Source organism: Ornithodoros turicata, chromosome 3 (assembly GCF_037126465.1).
Source record: "Ornithodoros turicata isolate Travis chromosome 3, ASM3712646v1, whole genome shotgun sequence".
Lineage (NCBI taxonomy): Eukaryota > Metazoa > Arthropoda > Arachnida > Ixodida > Argasidae > Ornithodoros > Ornithodoros turicata.
In genome coordinates, this window is record NC_088203.1 from 96,715,095 (window position 1) to 96,733,206 (window position 18,112).

Genomic DNA, 18,112 nt, shown 5'->3' on the forward strand with positions numbered 1-18,112 from the left:
GCCCGACTATAGACACTGGCCCAGAGCGGGCTGCCGTGCGCTGGCCGGCATGCTGTTGGCATGTCGAGGATATGTTTACGTATTACCATACTTGTAAAACTATCACTTGTAGAGGCAGTACTTGTGCCTGAGGAAAGAGGAGCAAGGAACAAATCGCCATAATGATGTGCACGAACGCGACTCGCCCAGAACACAGTGTGGATACTCGTGGTCGGCAAAGCAAATTAATCTCGCCGTTTTATGTGGGTCAAGACTCTTCCCGTCGTCTACACAACCAGTGGAAAGGTGTGGATGACGGACGATATTTCTTTTGTAGTCCGTTGACAATATTTGTGTTAGCAGACTTTGCAACTGGGTTGGGTTCAGCGTCATGAACAATGATTGTTGAAAGAGTCATGGCTGAAGAAATGAATGCAGGTGCGTATAGCAGCTATTCTGCCCCCGAGACGTTTTGACGCTTGCCTGTAAATAAATATTTTGAAATATGAGTGAGCCCTTTTGTACCGTATTTATGCACATAATTTGCGCACGTTTTCTCATAAAAGAAGTCTGAAAAGCTACGGATGCACAAATTGTGCAGGAACGTTCATAACAATATCCAAACGACGCAAAATTCAAAAATCAATCAATCAATGCATCAAACCCTCATTCAGAGCAACTTCCTTTAATTCAAACCCCACTTTATTCGAACAAAACTTCTGTTCCTTTCAAGTTCGAATTGACGGGATTTCACTGATGACTATTTACCTCGTATTTGTTGCCGTCATACTATACCTGTCGCCTCACATTTGCTTCAGTTTTAGAATCACTGTTCGCTCTGTCCTATCAGTAATACTAACTATAGTATTATGTATTGCCAGGGATACGGAACACTTTTATTCCCTTCATTATGCGTGTGTCCTTCACAGAACCAAAGACGTCGACCACCTGTTCTGGATGCCTTGTCTCAGTACCTGACTCACTTGACAGATCGTATCATTGCTCCACTAGTGCAGCAGTTGCCACCGTACCTGTTTTTCACTGCCCTGTCCCAGCTAGTGTCTCGCATCTGCCATTCACACGAGCAGGTTGCAACACAATTGAAGGTCAGTAGCATCTGCGTAATGCCAGAAGCGCTAATGTTTCTTTTTTAAAAGCAGTTTTAAAGCACTCTGAGAATAACCTGCACGAGCTCACCTGCGTTTTTTTATGCTAAAATTCTGTACATTAGGAAAGGGTTTTGATGCACTGATTCTTGAAGTACAGTTAGTCTAGGTTAGATACTATTGCGTTGTGAATACATCATGGGCAACATATTTTCTTTCTGTCAGCATGCCGAGTGCACTGTGTTGTTTTTGGCTGCTTCATACCAGTGCTCCCAGTACTTCACCAGTCTTGTTTGTGTAGTTTAGTACTATTATGTTGTTTAGTAATTGCAGTTATTTCCTATGCTTTGATGACACGAGAGTTATAAGGCTATGGAAAAGAAACTTCTCTAGTCCCTTAAAATGCTAACGCCCATTTTTCCAGGCCATTGTAGCCTTGCTGCTTTCCACCTATCCAAAACGAGCAGTGTGGATGATGGTGGCTGTCTCAAAGGTTTGTCTCTCTTATGAATAGTGCAGAGATGGTACATGATAGTCCTATGCATCTTGCAGTCGTCATACCCGATGCGTGTCCAGCGTTGTCAGGAGGTTTTTCAGCTTGCCCGACAGCAGAATGCTTCGTTGTCAAAGTTTCTTCAAGATACCATGCAGTTGTGCGATCGTCTCTTAGAGCTGTGCAATCGTCCATGCCCACAGGGAGGCTCCATTACCATTTCCCAGGGCGCAGGTTCCCGCAGCCTACACCGTCTGTTAGATGACAGGTATGGAAGGTTGTCATCATCTTTTCTGTCTTTTACTACTCCTTGCCTACCTCGATGTTGTGCTCCGTGTTCATATTACTAGCACTAATGCATTGTCTAATAATATTTTGTGTTGCCCCTCTTACCGTATTGCCCGGAAAAATACGCCAGAGGTACTAAATAAATAAATAAATAAATTGTGTGCGGAGTGTGGGCATTACATACTGATACATACAGTATAAGCCAATGTCAATATTGTCAATTTGCGCTTACCTTTACTTAATAGTGACTCTTAAAGCCTGACCTGTGAAATGATAAAATAAATATGTAATAAATATAACTCAGTGAAAAAAAAAAACTAATAATGTACAGATCTTGAGCTACTTAGTTGCCCTTATCAGACAAAGCAATGGCATATGAACCAGGGTTGCGGAGTTGGAATGATTCCGGAATCATTCCAGATTTAGCAGACCCCGGAATGGAATGGGAATGGAATTAGGCATTTGTTTGCAGGAATGGGAATGGAATGGTCTGGGTGCCCCTGGGTAATTGTCAATCTCCCCTAGCACTGCTGGGCATGCCAGTACGGTTACTGGTCCCTTTCCTTTATTGGTGGAATTAAAGGAATAGAACGGGTTTGCCAAGCCATTCCGGGAGTGGGAACTGACCATACCTTTTCATTCCGAGGAATTGAAAGTAATGGAATTGTCGCGAATCTCCATTCCTCGGAGTGGAATTGGAATGGAATGGGTGATCCCATTCCGCAACCCTGATGTGAACATACAGACCAGATTGAAAAACACTATTCCCGTAATAGCACGTGTGGTGTGTTAGGTGAATCTGATCTGTAGTGTTGCAAGTCACGAAATGACGCACTATCGTCAGTAACAAAATATTACTCCGAAGGGCATGTCTCTCCTGTGTGCCGAAAATATGCATCACACTGGAAAACTCTTTAATCTCTTGGTTCTTTTCTCACACATTATGATGTGAATTTAGTGAAAAGTAGATCGCTTTTTTTATTTTTTTTAATCGAAGTTGAACTTGTGCCTGTGGTTCTACATTCAATTTTTTACTCTAAGGCTATTTTCTAGAGCTGTGCGAATAGCAAAAGTTCCATTGCGAATAGTTTACAAATATTTCACTTGCACTGCGAATCGAATCTGAATAATTTCTTCAGACGGCGAATGGAATTCTAATAATCAGAAAAGGCCCAATTCGAATAATTTCCAGTACCTCATGATTTGTGGTATTGTGCTCATTCGATGATGTTCTGCTCTAAGCTTGTGATCCTTTTTTTTTTTCACCCAGCATAGCATATTGTGGGCACCTCTGTGCTGTGTATGGTAGACTGCATTAGTTGGATGAACTGCATTGAGAGTTAGTCAACCTGTTCCATGCACCCTGTGCATCTCCTGATTTCTATGTTTACATTGTGAATTTCCTGTACTCTTTTTATCAACTGCACATATTTCCATCTGTTACCGAACATTGCTCTGAAAGTTGAGAGTACATTTACTGGAACATGTAGTGCCCAGAGTACAGTGTTGATCATGAGCTCACAGAAGTTGTAGACTTTAATGACAAAATATTGTAAACAGTGTAAAGCGGGCTTCACCTAACACTAGAGTGTTATGAGGTGAAGCCGACTTGCAGAATGGAGCCGTATATATATATATACACACACACACAAGAGTGGTGACATGAAGTGGGCTTCACCTAACACTATGATGTAATGAGGCGAAGCCTCTTGCAGAATGGCGATAGCGATATCACGCTTCGCAGTAATATTAGAAAAATATTCGAACTTCGTTTCAGTATTATTTCGATTCAGTTAGATTCAGTATTATTCAAAAATATTTCAAAATTCAGCATTATTCGTTTCATATTCGAAATTTCTAGTATTCGCACAGCTCTACTATTTCCCTTACTGCTGGCATTTGCCTGCACTGTTTTGTGCGGCCATCAATTGGATAGCAGACGGTTGCAGTAGAAAAAGAGCGAAAGGAAGTCACAATGCCTTAGGTAGCCATGCAGTATTACTTGTTATTGTAACGTGTGCATATCTCGTAACATGCAGTAACTTCAGTGAGGTGCTGCTACCACTTCAGACTTCGTTGCTCGTGACACTCCCTGCAGCACGGGCTCCATCCCCCAGGGACCACGACCCATTCCCTCGTGCACCTGTCTACATCAGAGGCTTTGAGGACAAGGCAAGACCGACTTTTTGTTCCCTCTCTGGTACCTGTCATGAACCGAAACAATGTCACAATCCCCCTGCAGGTGGAAGTGCTGTCTTCCTTGCAACGCCCGAAGAAGGTTCTAGTGAAAGGAAGCGACGGCCACAGCTACGCCATGATGTTGAAGCCCAAGGATGATCTCCGCAAGGACTGTCGTCTCATGGAATTCAACAACCTCATGAACCGTTACCTCCGACAAAATGCGGAGGGCCGGCGGCGGCAGCTACACATTCGTACATACGTAAGTCAACTGCTTGAAATGTGTGTGGAGAAATTTATTGTGGGAACACCATTTTTTTTTAAAGGACGCCAAACAAGTATATAAGGTGCAAAGAAGGCTTTTGTCTGGGCTAGTTGGTGCTGCATACCGTGATACAGCTGCGCTTGCCTGTGTTGTGTCCCTTTTTTTGTTTCGCGCAGCTCTGTCGTATTATATAAGCTGCACTTTGTTTTTTGTTGCACTGTGCTACGTTGCTGGCGGTGTATGTTCTTTAAAAAATTAGTGGTGCAAAACAGTACGTAATGTTTCCAAGCTGACACACTGCATGATTTTATGCTCGTGCCTGGTCCTGTGGCACACCGCCAACACTAGACACCCCTCATTTTGGCTTTGCATCTCATCGACCACTGAAAGCACTGGACGTTTATTTATTTATTTATTTATTTATGGTAGTACCTCAAGGCGTCCCATTGGGGCATTACATGGGGGGGGCTAAGTGAAGATAAAAGTTTACACAAGTAGAAAAATAAATAACACGGAAATATTAAATACACAGGAAATTGGCTAGTTCTCGCTTGAATACAATGAAATTGTTAATTATGACAATGTTCTGAGGAAGACAGTTCCACTCGTTCGATGTGCGCGGAACAAACGAATGACAAAATTGGTCAGTGTTGCACAGAAAACGTTCAACTTTAAAAATGTGGTCATGTCTCGGCGATGTATAGGAAGCAGGTGTGATGAAATTCGGTCGTAAAAAGATGTTGTGAAAAAACTTGTGAAAAAGACAGCCGTAGAAACTTCCGGCTTTACACATTCGTTCATTTACACACTCATTTATTGCATTCAAGACATCACTCAACTCACTATCCGTTTCAATGACCACAAAGCAGTAGTCATAACACTGAAATAAAAACTTTGTGTACGAAGTTTCACGCATCCTCGCTCAACCACACACAGCTGACGCCGGAATTTGCGTTGCGTGAGTTGTTGCCGTCCTTGAATTCTTGGTCTTTCTGTCAGGTGTTTGGGAGGGGAGAATGTTCTGCCAATCTCTTTAGTGCCCTCTTAAACTGTGGGAACATGCAGTCACACAGGTTTTTCTTATTCGCCGAGATTTTTTTCTCCCACAGAGCGTCGTACCACTAAACGAAGAGTGTGGACTGATAGAGTGGATCCCCAACCTGCAAGGGTTCCGTAATATTCTCCTCAAAATCTACAGGGCAAAGAAGTTGATGACAACGGGTCGACAGATAAAAGAAATGATGCCCAAGTTGACAACTCCATTAGAGTAAGTATAGGAAAAGTAAAAAAGGAAAAAAATGCTCTCACTTCTAGATCTCATTGCCGCTTCGCTATTCACTTTGCTATTCACTTCAGGGAGAAACTCAACATTTTCCGGAATCAGTTCCTGCCTCGGTTTCCTCCCGTGTTTGTAGAATGGTTTCAGACGACCTTTCAGGATCCAACTGCTTGGTAAGTCTGCTAAGTGATATGGGGAACCATCTTCATAATCACTTGCGCTGGCTTTAAACATTACATTGTAAGCAATTTTTTTGTTTAAATATGAGATATATTTTTGTGTCTCGCATTAAAATGTCAATGTGACAAACACCTGACTTCAGCTTACTAGATTTTCTCCCTTTGAATCTGCTTTTTGTCTCAACATAACCAAATAATTAAATTTAATGTAATGAAGTTTCCCAGTTCAGAGCTTTCGATTACCCACCCCCTAGTCCCCTATTCTAGTGTTTTGGCATCGCACTGCTAACTTCATTCTTTTCAATCTTCTGGGACAGAGTCGTGGAGCGCAGGTTAGTTATTGTGGACGTAAGTCCAGTTTGAAAAACGAAACTTCCTATTCTTTATTTATTTTAATTTTATTTATTTAAGATACTTCTGGCACCAGGTGTCGTAGAAGGAGAGGCAGGCAAGCACAGTAGAAGCGTACATGCAGCTACACATGGAACGTAAAATACAGTAACGACCGAAAATGAATGAATAAGGCGAGAACCATCGGATAATTACGAAGCGCATGTGTACATTGTTGCAAAACTAATAGCAAAGCAATTACAAAGCATAATTACGAAGCAAACATCTACAAAACAATACGGGTGAGTTAGTCTCGATACGAGAAAACATTGGAAATAGCTGCTACAAGGGATGATAACGTGTCACACAGAACCGCACTCTCGGGTAACCGATTCTAGTTTTTTTAGTCTAGTTTTTTAAATAATTTATGCGGAACCTGTACTGCTTAAGATGCCCAGAATGATTCAGTCGAGAGCTAGAGGCACTGTACGGGAAGTGGTATATGGGACCTTCATCTTTACAGGTACACGGCTCGCCGGTCATATGCCCGAACACTCGCTGTGATGAGTGTGGTTGGCTTCATCCTCGGACTAGGGGATCGTCACGGGGAGAACATACTCTTGGATGCCAGTTGTGGGGATGTTGTGCATGTGGACTTCAACTGTCTCTTCAACAAGGGTGAGACTTTCGACTGGCCCGAGAAGGTGCCCTTCAGGCTCACCCCCAACATGGTGGATGCTCTGGGACCACTCGGCTACGAAGGGCCCTTCAGGCGAACCTGCGAGGTGGCCCTGCGCATTATGAGGGACCAGCAAGATGCTCTCTTGAGGTGAGCTTTGTAGAGCTTTGTAGAGAGTTTCAAAGCTTTGAGCTTTGTGCACTAGTTAGCTGGTATGGGAAAATGGCAATATCTGGGATGAATATCCAATATTCGATTTTTCGAATATTCGACTATATTCCACGAATATGAACGACACACCCTGAAAGTGGGCTTCACCTGATACTTCCATGCATGAGGTGAAGCGTGCTTTACGAAATTGCCCTTGTTGCAGGACCAACACAGGCGGGATGGTGTTTTGGTTTAAGATAACGTTATCCAAAGTTAGTTTTGCAGACATCGTCTGTGGAAGGGGCGGCGTCCCTCCCACATGCAGTTTAGTGGTGCCGACGGGGGACTTTGATTTGATGTCTGTGAGGTTGCCTTTAAAAATTCATGACTCTCGAATAATGACTACAGCCCACGAACAAGAAGGATGTTTTAAAGATCTCCCTTGCGTTTAAAATTTCAGCAGTGCAATTTCCTCGGGCAAGAGCAAAGAAACTAAAGTGTGTTCATTGCAAAGCTGAGCTGGATACCAATTCGTTTGTTTCACAAATGGCCTGTGGTTGTCCGAGATATAATTACAGCCGCATCCGTATAACATGCCACTGCATGATATAAAATTTAAAATGGATATAACCACTCCAGTAAGTGTAGGCTCACCTTAAAAGCAGGAAGCACCCTCATGTAAAATTAAAGAGTAGGGGGCTTTTGGCAGAAGAATTGCATGTCTTTCTTGTGACAGTTAATGCCAGAAAAATTACGCTAAAGCCATGGGCTACAAAATGGAATCTTTTAGGGTGAAGGTCACATATTGTAAATTTTGCATGAATACTCTCGAGACTCTCTCCTCCTCCTCGTCCACTACACCCTTACATATTAATTTGTGAAGCACTGTTGCTTTGTCTCTCGTGCAGTGCTCTAAAACCGTTTATCCACGATCCTCTTGTGGAGTGGAGCAAGCCTTCTCGGGGTGCCAGAACAAGCAGCGATACGACTGGTGAAATGCACAACGAAAAAGTGAGTGGCATTCGATCTGGTACATGGGGGCAGCAGAAACGGGGCTTTGCATCTGTGGGTTCTCACATCGACTAATTTTCTCTCTCGCACAGGCTGTGGCCCATGTGAATGGAATTGAGCAACGCTTGAAGGGCGTCTACAGGGGCCGTAACAAAGCTGCAGGTCCTCCGCTCTCAGTGGAAGGACAAGTTGACTGCCTTATTCACGTATGTACCCCGCATGGCATTTACTTGGGGCATTTTACATGGCATCTACTTCTTTGGGGAAATTTTCTACGTTCGCCATATTGCAATGTCTCCTTGCACCCCTGCTGCACCTTGCTGGAGTAGATGTGAGGTTCAGACGTGCCATTTCCATTCAGCGTCACTCTAGAACAAATGAGACCACTCCTGTCTCTTGTGAGCAAAGTGTACAATTGAATTTAAGACACCAGTGTATGTGAAATAGATCCACAGGTTTATTTCTTCTTTGGTATGTTCTTAGATGTGCTCTTAAGTAGGGGAGTACACGGCTCTTTGTATAAAAACCTCCGTCTCTGTGGGCTCTCTTCATCTCTTTGCAGGAGGCTACCAATGAAGTGAACCTGTGTCAAATGTATGTTGGCTGGGGTGCCTACATGTGATCGTGTTCCCTGCGAACTAGTTCACACATTGTACAGTTGTTGATAGTGAGACACACATTCTACTTTGTCTGCATGCATAGGAGGACTCTATTTTCTTTGTATATATAGCCCGCATTTTGATAAACATGGCGGAGAAGTACCTGACAGGTATATCAATAAATAACATAATATAAAAGTAGACTGACCATAACAATCATCTCCCCTCATTACATCCTGTTCCAAAGAGGTGCTAGGACCGAAGCACATTGGCTCTGTGGAGGGGCCCTCGATAAAGGGAAGATATAAAAAAGATAAACTGCTTTGGCATTTATGATAAAAATGGTAGAGTGCTTTGGCTACTCCACTACTCCCAGGGTATGGCAACCTGCGTAAGCTGTGACCGTAGCTCATCCGCAATGGCCGACAATGCTCTTTCGGCTATAGACCAGCGGAAAGCATTGGCAACAATATTCGTCAGCGACTGCACGAGGAAGTCCCAAGCACCCAAGCCGTGCAGCTGCAACCACATGTGCCCTACGCGCTCCAACTCCAGGGCTTCTAGTTGAAGGGGACCCTGTTGCCCCAATCCAAGCCTTAGCCGCAGTTGCAGGTCTCTCACATTTAACGACGTCGTCCCATCGGGACCCGCTCCCAAAACCCTCGCACGCCAGTCACAGTTGCCCGAGATGTTATCGAATCCGATCTGAGCCTCTACGAGAAACCTGCCATCGCGATAGAGGGCGAGGATGTCTCCCGTGCGCCTCATCGACGAGAGCCCCTGCATCTTGCACTGCTGCAGGGATAGGATTCCCGCAAGGCGTCCAAGAACAAAGTCCCAGTCGAAGTTAAGTCTCATGTCGGGCAGAGACAGCGGATCTCCGTCGTGTGCCCGGAGCTCGTCTGCTGCCCCCTGGATGATGGCGTCGACGAGCAGGCTGCTGTTGGAATTTCCAAGAGGCGGTAAGGAGGCGAGCTCTTGATTGAGACGCTGCCGTAGACCACTTTCGAGTTCACTGGCAAGGGATCGTTGAATCTGTGCAGGGAAGTTACGGACTCATTGTTGATGAGAAAACTGTCTGACATTTAATTGTTGAACAAAGTTGAAACAAAAAAACATGTGAGTTGGCCTACCAGAGTTGCAGGTAGCAACTCCTTGAGCTTGAGGGTGACGGAACGCTCGGATACGCAGAGATACAGAGGATACTCGTCCTGTTCACTTCTCCGTGTATCTGTCCATTCCGTTGTCCTCAAGCTCAAGGAAATGTTACCTTAAATTTAATTCTCCCGTGGTAGGCTGAGCCAAAGGTGTGCTATAGACGTTGCATGATTTAGTGCCTAAAGTTTACGTGTGTAACCGAGTTCATCCCCGAATTCAAAGTTTGCCCATCTTGGGTAAGACATGGCCAATCATTAGAACACGGCAAATCGTCCTTTGACTAAGGAGCCAACGCCTCCCATTCTAAAATGTCAGCAGCCAGTCGGCAAGATATTGTAATCCTGTGGGCTCCAAGAATGTATAAACGCTGCATACATTAGGGCCTTTTCTTTTAGGGTGAAACCCGTTTTTACTCTCTGATTTGCGTTACCGCCACACGGGGGTAAAGCCCAAAAAACGTCGGCAAAATGTTGGCAAAGTGCCAATTCAGCCACCAATATGGGGCACTGTGGTAAGTTATGCACTGAGCATTCAGCGTGGCTGTTCCACATCATGTGTTAATCTGAAATGTGAGAAGCGCGCTTTTTATTTTCACACAATATCGACCGGTTTTACCCTGTTTCAGAGCTGCTGAAATAGGACCCGATTTTTATCACCAATTTTCAAAAAACATAAAATCCAAAAACACAGGTCTTTATCTACAGGTATAATCATGGAATGTGCAAAATCAAACTCGTGTACATATTGAAACCCATGGTCAAGAGTGCCCCAGCTTCAGAAGTATAACAACAAACATATTATGCATGCGAACCAGAGGCTATGATTTTTCCTGAACTCGCGCTGCTCCAGCACATCTGAAAATTAGTGCTGTGCTTTCTGTAAACAAGAACCTTTCTTAGGTAAACCTTCCATTTCTGTCTGGTGGACAAACTATTGGCATAACACCAAGATTATGTATGTTGTGGTTCTCTGTAATAAAACAGATTTCTCCCCAAACCGATGGTGCTTCGTAGGACTGTAGAATGGGTGGGGGTTCTTTCGATTTTTACATGGAAAAATTTTTTTCATGTAGAATATTTTTAAGAAAAATTTTTACACAAATTTTTTAAAGAAAAATAATTTTTACATGAAAAATTTGCTCTGAGAAAATTTCTCATAAACCTCATACTCCAATCGTAACTAGGGTTTCTCACCTTTGATATTTGCTGAAGAACATCCCCCTAGAAGATTTTTTGGAAAATCGGCATGTACCGAAAAGAATCCGAAACTGGTGTTAAAGTTGCGGGTTCTATAAGGAGTCTGTGGGTACTGCTGGGAAGTGGCAGCAATCTTTCTTTCCCATAGGGGGCAAAAAAAAAAAAAAAGAAGAAAAGGAAAATTCCAATGTCACTTCCTGTTCTGAAAGCATGCCTCGTGTGGTCATCTTTTGGGTTAGGGGCCTGTTTCATTCTTTGTGTTTTCCGTGACGGATGACCTGGCTGGTTGGACATGGTGTGCAATCAGTGACCCTTTCGTGTTCCATTCAAGATGTGTCCTTTACTTTCACTTAATCCAAGTTTTACTGGTGGCCATGCCAATTACCAGCTCAAATGTTGAGCTCACATTCTCAAAACTCTGTGTTGCCAACAGGAAGGAGCGTGTTGCCATGACATATGAAAGCATGATGATGTACACGTGTGTGTATTATAAGTTCTAGACATTCATCCTTGTTGTAATCCTCACAGTGTTAACAGATAATATGATATCTTATTTGTTTGCGTTCTGCTGCTGTCTTATTGAGGCAGACTCAAATTTTTTTGTAACATAGTGTAAATACTTGAATTCATGCATTTATTTTTTAGTTCAAAATATTACTGCCAAATAAACCCACTTTTCCAAAACAAAATGGATGCTGATAAGCAACACCAGGATTTTCAGGAAAATAAATGCCTGAAATGAGAAACCCTAATCATAACCTACGGGGTATACTGGGCTTCTCACCTTAGATGGCAAAAAAAAAAAAAAAGAAAAAAATATATATATTTATATTAACAACCTTGTTTATTGGAAAATGTGGGGTCAAAGTTATTTATCCTCAGGGAATTTTTCACACGTACAAGTCATTTTCTAAAATTATGAGAAAATTTTCATTGTTTATCTTAACTTCCGGCTGCATTCGGGAAGTACATTGCAGGTTTACCCCAAACCACTATACAAACCATTGTGGGTGAGTACTTCGTAAGTTTCTACGTTGTTTCTTAGTTTTTCTAAAGATACATGCTTTACAGATGGACTTGTGGTTCTCACAGGTACCTACACGTTTTAACGCAGCAACTAAATTGCGCTGTTAGACCAAATGTGCAAAGCCAAAAGGAGCAGCAGTAAAATCCTTCGGCAGCAATACTCATACCACCAGTAAGTAGCAATACATAATAAGTAACAACAATAATAATAATGAATTCATTTACTTGTTTGAAGGCAGAACCAGCCACTTGATTCAGCAAGGCGTTCCCGAAGCTTGCCCAACGCCCACCACCGAGAAAGTCATGCAGGTGAAGCTGTAGGTCATCCACTTCCATACGGACGGTTATTGTGCGTACCGAAGGACGGCCAGTCCTGCTGTCGTGCTCAAGTTGGGCGTAGGCATTTGCCGTCAGCCCTGTGGCGTTGATGTTGAACGGGCCGTTCCCTTGAACAGGGATGAACATCATGCTCCCCTGGATGCTGTACTGCCCATTTATTTGCAGTACAGGAACGATGGCCTGTGCCGTAAGTGTTGCCGCAGTTAGGTTGGCCTCCACGTGCCTGTGCAAGACGTTAACAGTATTTTGAAACTGCTGCGCAGCATTGTGATATGGCAAAATCAGTAACTAAGAAGAAAGAGGCTTTCGCGAACTATTTCGTGTAACTGCGCGGTTCTAAACATTGAGTACTATGGTTAGGTGACATGAAAGCTCCGCTTTTTTCTTTTCATTTTTTTCTGCACATCTTTAATAATGCAATAACAAAAAGAAAAACAAACAAACAAAAAAGGGGAAAAAAGATTGCTTCCTGAGTGTCAGTGCTGTGAGGTTTGTTGAATCAACACTTCAGCTCACAATATGCAACGACGGTTTTATATTTAAATATATATAGGTAGGTGTAGTGTTGTTGGTTTTATTTGTTTGGGTTGTATTCACGGTATACAGGAGGTGAACGACGACGACGAAAAAAGGGAATATGAGCACGAGGACCGGAACGGTCGGATGGAATAATAAAGCAGTTGTATGCGGGAATGCTTGCTGGATTTGAGGTAGAGATTCTGATGCTCAGCGACACCACAGTAGGTATAACAGGGTAGGGGGTAACAGTGTTCTCACATTTTTTTTATGTGAGCAAATAGGTTTGGCTTTTGACCTTAGCTAAAATATTTGTATGAAATCAAAAAGCATGCGTTACAGTGAAGCATTTGGGCATTGACTGAGATTTATATAACGTAAAGGAATCCAGAAAGTGCAATCAACGACAAAAAAAACAAAACAAAAAAAAGGTTTCTTGTTTTGTTGCACCCAGACTTTCTTACTTGCAACAGTCAGTGAAGTGAATCATGTATCAGTTACGACACAGCTTGGTGCTTTCATGGCTTCGAGCTTTCTTGGCACCCACTACTGCTCTGGATTGCTTCCATCATGGGTTTCGCAACCCCGTGGCCAGTCGCAAGCGCTAAACTCTGCTACATCATCAATTGTTAATGTGTGTCTCAATGTGCTTGGAACTATACAGATAATGAAGAAAATGCTCGGTGTAGCATATAGGGTACCGTAGACCTGTACAGTAGCTGTCATGCCTGTATGCTACGTGAAGCGGGACAAAAATTTGCATGTGATTAATAACCATCAAGCAGGGAAAAAACTCTGAGTCATATGGCACACCCATGCGTGAATGTATGTGAAAAAGCGGTTTACTGTTTCGGAAAAAGCGGAAAAATTTGGAGCTCTGTCTGGTCGAGAAAAGATGAGTTCTAACCACTTCGCATATCACTGAAGCACTGAGCTAACTGCCACACTTGAAAGTGTAAAATCGGGAGCCTTTACTTTTCTTTTTTTGCACATATTACTCTGCTTTCATTCGTCCGATCAGGATATTCAAATGAGTGCTGAGGCGATATAACGTTTTAAAATTATTTCAGCAAACTTGATTTTGTCGCGCGCACTTTCGCACAACGTTGGGTACTTCTAGCTGACAAGCGTTTAACTTTTTTCAGGCCGCACACGGGAAGTTTGGTGAATGGGTCTCGACCCTCCATATCGCATTTGCTCTTTTTTTTTCTTCTTCTTCTTCTTTTATAATTCTCAAAAAGTAACTTACCGTAACTGAGTGTTGGAAAGTCCGCGCACCGAAGCATCCCAAAAGCGGCAGCGAAGCGCAGATGCCGTCGCGTTGAATGGCTCTACCTGTAGCGGATCGTGCAAGTAGCGGCGCAGAAACAGCGAAGGATCGCGAGCAGACGACGCCTCGCTTTCCGTCGTCACCCCGAGCCATGCCCCCAGCAGGACGAGCAGCTGCGCGCCGACCATCGTTGCACAGCGTTTTCACCAAGGCCACTTATCAAGCATCCAGCGCAAAACGGGGCAGCCAACGGGGCAGTAAAGAAGGTGGGGAGAGCTTCCGAGAAGAGGGAAGGAGTGGGGGAGGTTTCTGGCGTCGGCGCACGGCCCAGCGCGGGCTCTTTGTGCAGCGCGATAGACGGTAGCAACGGCGGGCGGCATGGCGCCGGACTCTGTGGAGGCTTTCATCGCCAGCATCAAAAAGTATCCCATCTTATACGACTGCAAGCGTCTCGGGTACCGCGATGTGGAACGTAAACGCGAAATCTGGGAAATTATCAAGAAGGAAACACACATGGAATCAGGTGAGGCTCGTAGCTTGTCTTTAGCGTGCGTTGTCGTTTTTTTTTGTCATGTTTATATGTCGGCGTGCCAGGCAGCTACGTTGTCAATGCTCCCGTTATATGACAGTTGAAGCTTGTCGTTCACGTAGTGTTTGGTTATAATCGAGCTTTTCAGGTTACCGATGTTTTGTTGACATTTGCGTAACTTTTCACACTTGTTTGTCGTTCGCAGTGGACGACTGCCAGAGGCTATGGAAGTCGCTACGAGACCGTTATATACGTGAGCTGCGAGCATTAGAACACTTGTCCCACCTGCCTTGGGACGCTAGGCAGAGCAAGTGGACGTACTTCCAGTCACTGGACTTCTATCGCGACTGTGGACGGGCGGCCAGGTACGGGACCTTTGTTGTTTGGTTGGGCGCCGTTATTCTGACAGTGATTCTTCCCGGTCCTGCGGGTGATTGGTCAATGATGCAGCTATCGCGGCCCTTCGAAATTGACACTAAAATGTGGACATTACCCTGGGGGGGGGAGGGGAGAGGTCTGAATGTCCTGATCCCCCTGAGTTCCTGTCGTCGCACAGAGCTTCAATCGACTTTCGCTAGTGAATGTAGCGACCTGTCCGAGGCTGAACCTCCCCCCTCCCCTCCCCCCCGAAAAAATAAATAAATAGAAAAAGAAAAGGACTGGGGATGCACCCACTGCTTGTGAGTAACTCTTGCAAAGATGCAGCCATAGGAGGATTTCTTCCTTTGTCTGATCTAGAAATCTAGAAGTAGTTTTCTATTGTGTCGTTCAGGGTGAGAATTGTTTTGTTGAGAAATCACTTTGGGGTAAAACTGAAGTTATGGCGGCAAATATCCTTTCTTTTCTACCATCCTTTCGTATCTGTCAAGCTCGACCTTTCTTCCAGTCGCTTGGGTACCTGAATTCAAAACCGAACTGCAAAGAGAGTGAAACATAAGATCGCAAGAAACACGCTCAGTGTGCGCACTTCTTCGGGGCACCTGAAGATGCACAGACTGCACAAAAGCTTGTCTTCCGTCTCTTTTGAGGTTCTGTTTCGAATGCTTTCTCAAGCTAGGCTGGACCTGTTTTTGCTAGGTAGTCTCGGGTACTGGCAAAGATCTTGAGGTGCTACTGCTGCAAGCAAAATTATACGATGTACAGGAAAACCAAACCTGAAAGCTGCTAAAAATAGCTACGAAGGCTGTAACAAGTGAAAAGTCATTTTCTAGCTACCTGTCTGATCTACAGGGTTCGCCAAGATAAACTTCGGTGTTTGTAACGAAGATAAAACAAATTAGAACAGTGTCGGAAAGCCAAAGTAGATGTTAGAAGACGTATTATGCCCCAAAATTTTATGTCGACAGTGCCGCTTGGTACATTTCTCTGTGGATAAATCGTGAAAATTAAAAAATCGCCGCTGCTTAAACGGCTATACCTATGTTTCAGCTTCTTTCTGTCGGATGGCGAAACGGTCGAACGCGGCGTTGCAGACTACGATTCTGCATTCAGTTCCACTTGTTCAGATTTTGATGTCGTCTGCAACGCCGCATTCGACCGTTTCGCCATCTGACGGAAAGGAGCTGAAACACAGGTATAGCCGACTAGGCAGCGGCCGTTTTTCACGATTTAATTTTCACGATTTATCCGCAGAGGAACGGACCAAATGGCGGTATCGACATAAAATTTTGGGGCATAATACATCCTCTAACACCTACTTTAGCTTTCCGACACTGTTCTTATTTGTTTTATCTCCGTTACAAACCCCGAAGTTTATCTTGGCGAACCCTGTATATTTATGATTCAAGCCTACAATATGGACATAAGCACCATCCTATCCATTTGTAGAGGCAAGCAGCTAGCTGCAGACACCAGCAGCACAGTGTCGGAAAACGGCGACTACGAGCACCAGCAAGCGAGCGCCGCACCTGTGGTTTCCTCGCCCGAGGACTACGCTCCTTTGAGGTTAACCCTCAGCCCAGAAGCTCACCGTGATCCTCCTCCGCCGCAGATTCGTCCTCCGCCACCGGCTCCTACCCCATCCGTCGTGGCTGCCCCGACCACACAAGTTGTGCCCGCGGACTCTTTCGAGGCCGAGGTACTGAGCATTTTGAACAGGCCGCTCGACGAAGACGAGTACTTTGCACTGTCTCTGGTTCCCTCGCTGAGGAGGCTGAGTAACAGGAAGAAGATGCTGGCTAAAGTCAAAATTTTGCAGGATCTCTCTTACGTAGAGTTCGGAGAATGACGGCGGAGGAGGTCACGTTGACCCCCCCTCCCTGCCAGCAGAACGTCGTCCCTGCATTGCCAACCTTTATTTGCCTCTTACGACTGCCGACGTACCTGGAAGTCGACGACACTCCGCACGTCTCGTGCGGAAGTGCGCGTCCGATACTCATCATCCGCGTGTGCCTTCGAACTATGCAAGTGTCCTGCCTGAACTGATCTCAACTGTCCCGAATGGTCGTCGTCTGCTGCGGATCCGACTTTACCAGATCATTCCCACCTACTTGCCTTGATGCGATGCTTCGATGGTACAGTCAGTTAGTACACAGGAGCATTATGCCAAAAATGGGGGTACCCTGATGGCGGTGCAGCCTTTCCTTCTAGCTGCCTGTCAACACTGTTCTTTTTTTTTTTAAGCTCTCAAAGACTACTCTGATCTCATATTGATGAGCAGGCATTCCAAACGTCTCATTTTTTGTACGTGGCATAACGGGGCCACCGCATCGTGCCTGTTTGACTTACTTTTGTAAAGCATGATCTCGTGCCAATTTTCATTTAGTCGCAATACATGCGTGGTCTTTCTACAAGCCATTGTTACAAAGTGTGTCGGGTCTGCGCACCCATTTTATGGTATTTTTCATAAAATGACAAATGTTTATGTACTTGTGTGTGCTGTCTTCTGTCTTGCATGTTGAACATTCCTACGAAGGAACTGCAACAGGTAACAAATTCTGCAAAACTGCTAATAGTGATTATTTTTCCCTGTTGTGAGATACAGGGACAAGTACCTGAGTAGCTGCAATGCCAAAGCTGTCAGGTACTCCACAACAAGCCCTTCTAGCTTCAAACCACCCTGTAGACGACCTTGTACCCCTGACGCATGGGCACCCAGAAAGGTTGTCTGTAGGTACACTACGAGATGTCCCGGAGGACTTTCGTGCAAAATATGTTTGTGTGCACCGATACACGACAGTGGAGAATCTTCCTTTACGTATAGCTCCGTTTCGAAAGAGGAGGTAGGCAGTTTCCTGTGCAACTGAAAATGAGAAGCCTCGAATGCAGTGCCAGCTGGTGGGTTGCATCTCAGTAAAATGTGCGTACATAATAATGTAAAACATAACTTATTAGAGCCTCAACACACATTTTTATATAAAATTTTATAAAATTGTTTTTTAAAATTTTATATAAATTTTTTAATTTCAATACGTTAGTGTCCAAGGCATTTCCTGCACGATGAAGAGCTCTGCTACTAATTACAGCCTAACCTCGATATAATGAAACACTCAGGGGAACACGATTTACTTTGTTGTACTGAGCCTGATGAAATATGGCAGCCA

General features: G+C 44.2%; 3 protein-coding genes across 3 annotated transcripts in view; 2 read left to right on the forward strand and 1 right to left on the reverse strand.

Moving 5' to 3' along the window:
• LOC135388930 (serine/threonine-protein kinase atr-like) overlaps nucleotides 1–8,703 on the forward strand; it is a 35,301-nt gene extending 26,598 nt beyond the window's left edge. Inside the window, exons 34-44 of the mRNA XM_064618814.1 lie at nucleotides 909–1,085; nucleotides 1,510–1,578; nucleotides 1,638–1,846; nucleotides 3,906–4,038; nucleotides 4,109–4,306; nucleotides 5,419–5,576; nucleotides 5,666–5,761; nucleotides 6,621–6,926; nucleotides 7,835–7,937; nucleotides 8,030–8,143; nucleotides 8,500–8,703. Coding sequence (XP_064474884.1) covers nucleotides 909–1,085; nucleotides 1,510–1,578; nucleotides 1,638–1,846; nucleotides 3,906–4,038; nucleotides 4,109–4,306; nucleotides 5,419–5,576; nucleotides 5,666–5,761; nucleotides 6,621–6,926; nucleotides 7,835–7,937; nucleotides 8,030–8,143; nucleotides 8,500–8,559 — 1,623 coding nt within the window. The 3' untranslated portion in view covers nucleotides 8,560–8,703. The remainder of the gene's footprint in view (nucleotides 1–908; nucleotides 1,086–1,509; nucleotides 1,579–1,637; nucleotides 1,847–3,905; nucleotides 4,039–4,108; nucleotides 4,307–5,418; nucleotides 5,577–5,665; nucleotides 5,762–6,620; nucleotides 6,927–7,834; nucleotides 7,938–8,029; nucleotides 8,144–8,499) is intronic.
• Nucleotides 8,373–14,341, reverse strand: LOC135388934 (uncharacterized). Its single transcript, XM_064618819.1, has 3 exons — nucleotides 14,021–14,341; nucleotides 12,142–12,478; nucleotides 8,373–9,571 (listed from the first exon to the last, which is right to left on the reverse strand). Exons 1-3 carry the CDS (start codon nucleotides 14,227–14,229, stop codon nucleotides 8,903–8,905), a joined length of 1,215 nt encoding a protein of 404 aa, XP_064474889.1. The 5' UTR covers nucleotides 14,230–14,341; the 3' UTR covers nucleotides 8,373–8,902.
• Nucleotides 14,096–17,437, forward strand: LOC135388936 (transcription factor Adf-1-like). Its single transcript, XM_064618821.1, has 3 exons — nucleotides 14,096–14,564; nucleotides 14,776–14,935; nucleotides 16,398–17,437. The coding sequence occupies exons 1-3, from the start codon at nucleotides 14,420–14,422 to the stop codon at nucleotides 16,795–16,797; spliced, it is 705 nt and encodes a 234-aa protein (XP_064474891.1). The 5' UTR covers nucleotides 14,096–14,419; the 3' UTR covers nucleotides 16,798–17,437.
• The last annotated feature ends 675 nt before the right edge of the window (nucleotides 17,438–18,112 follow it).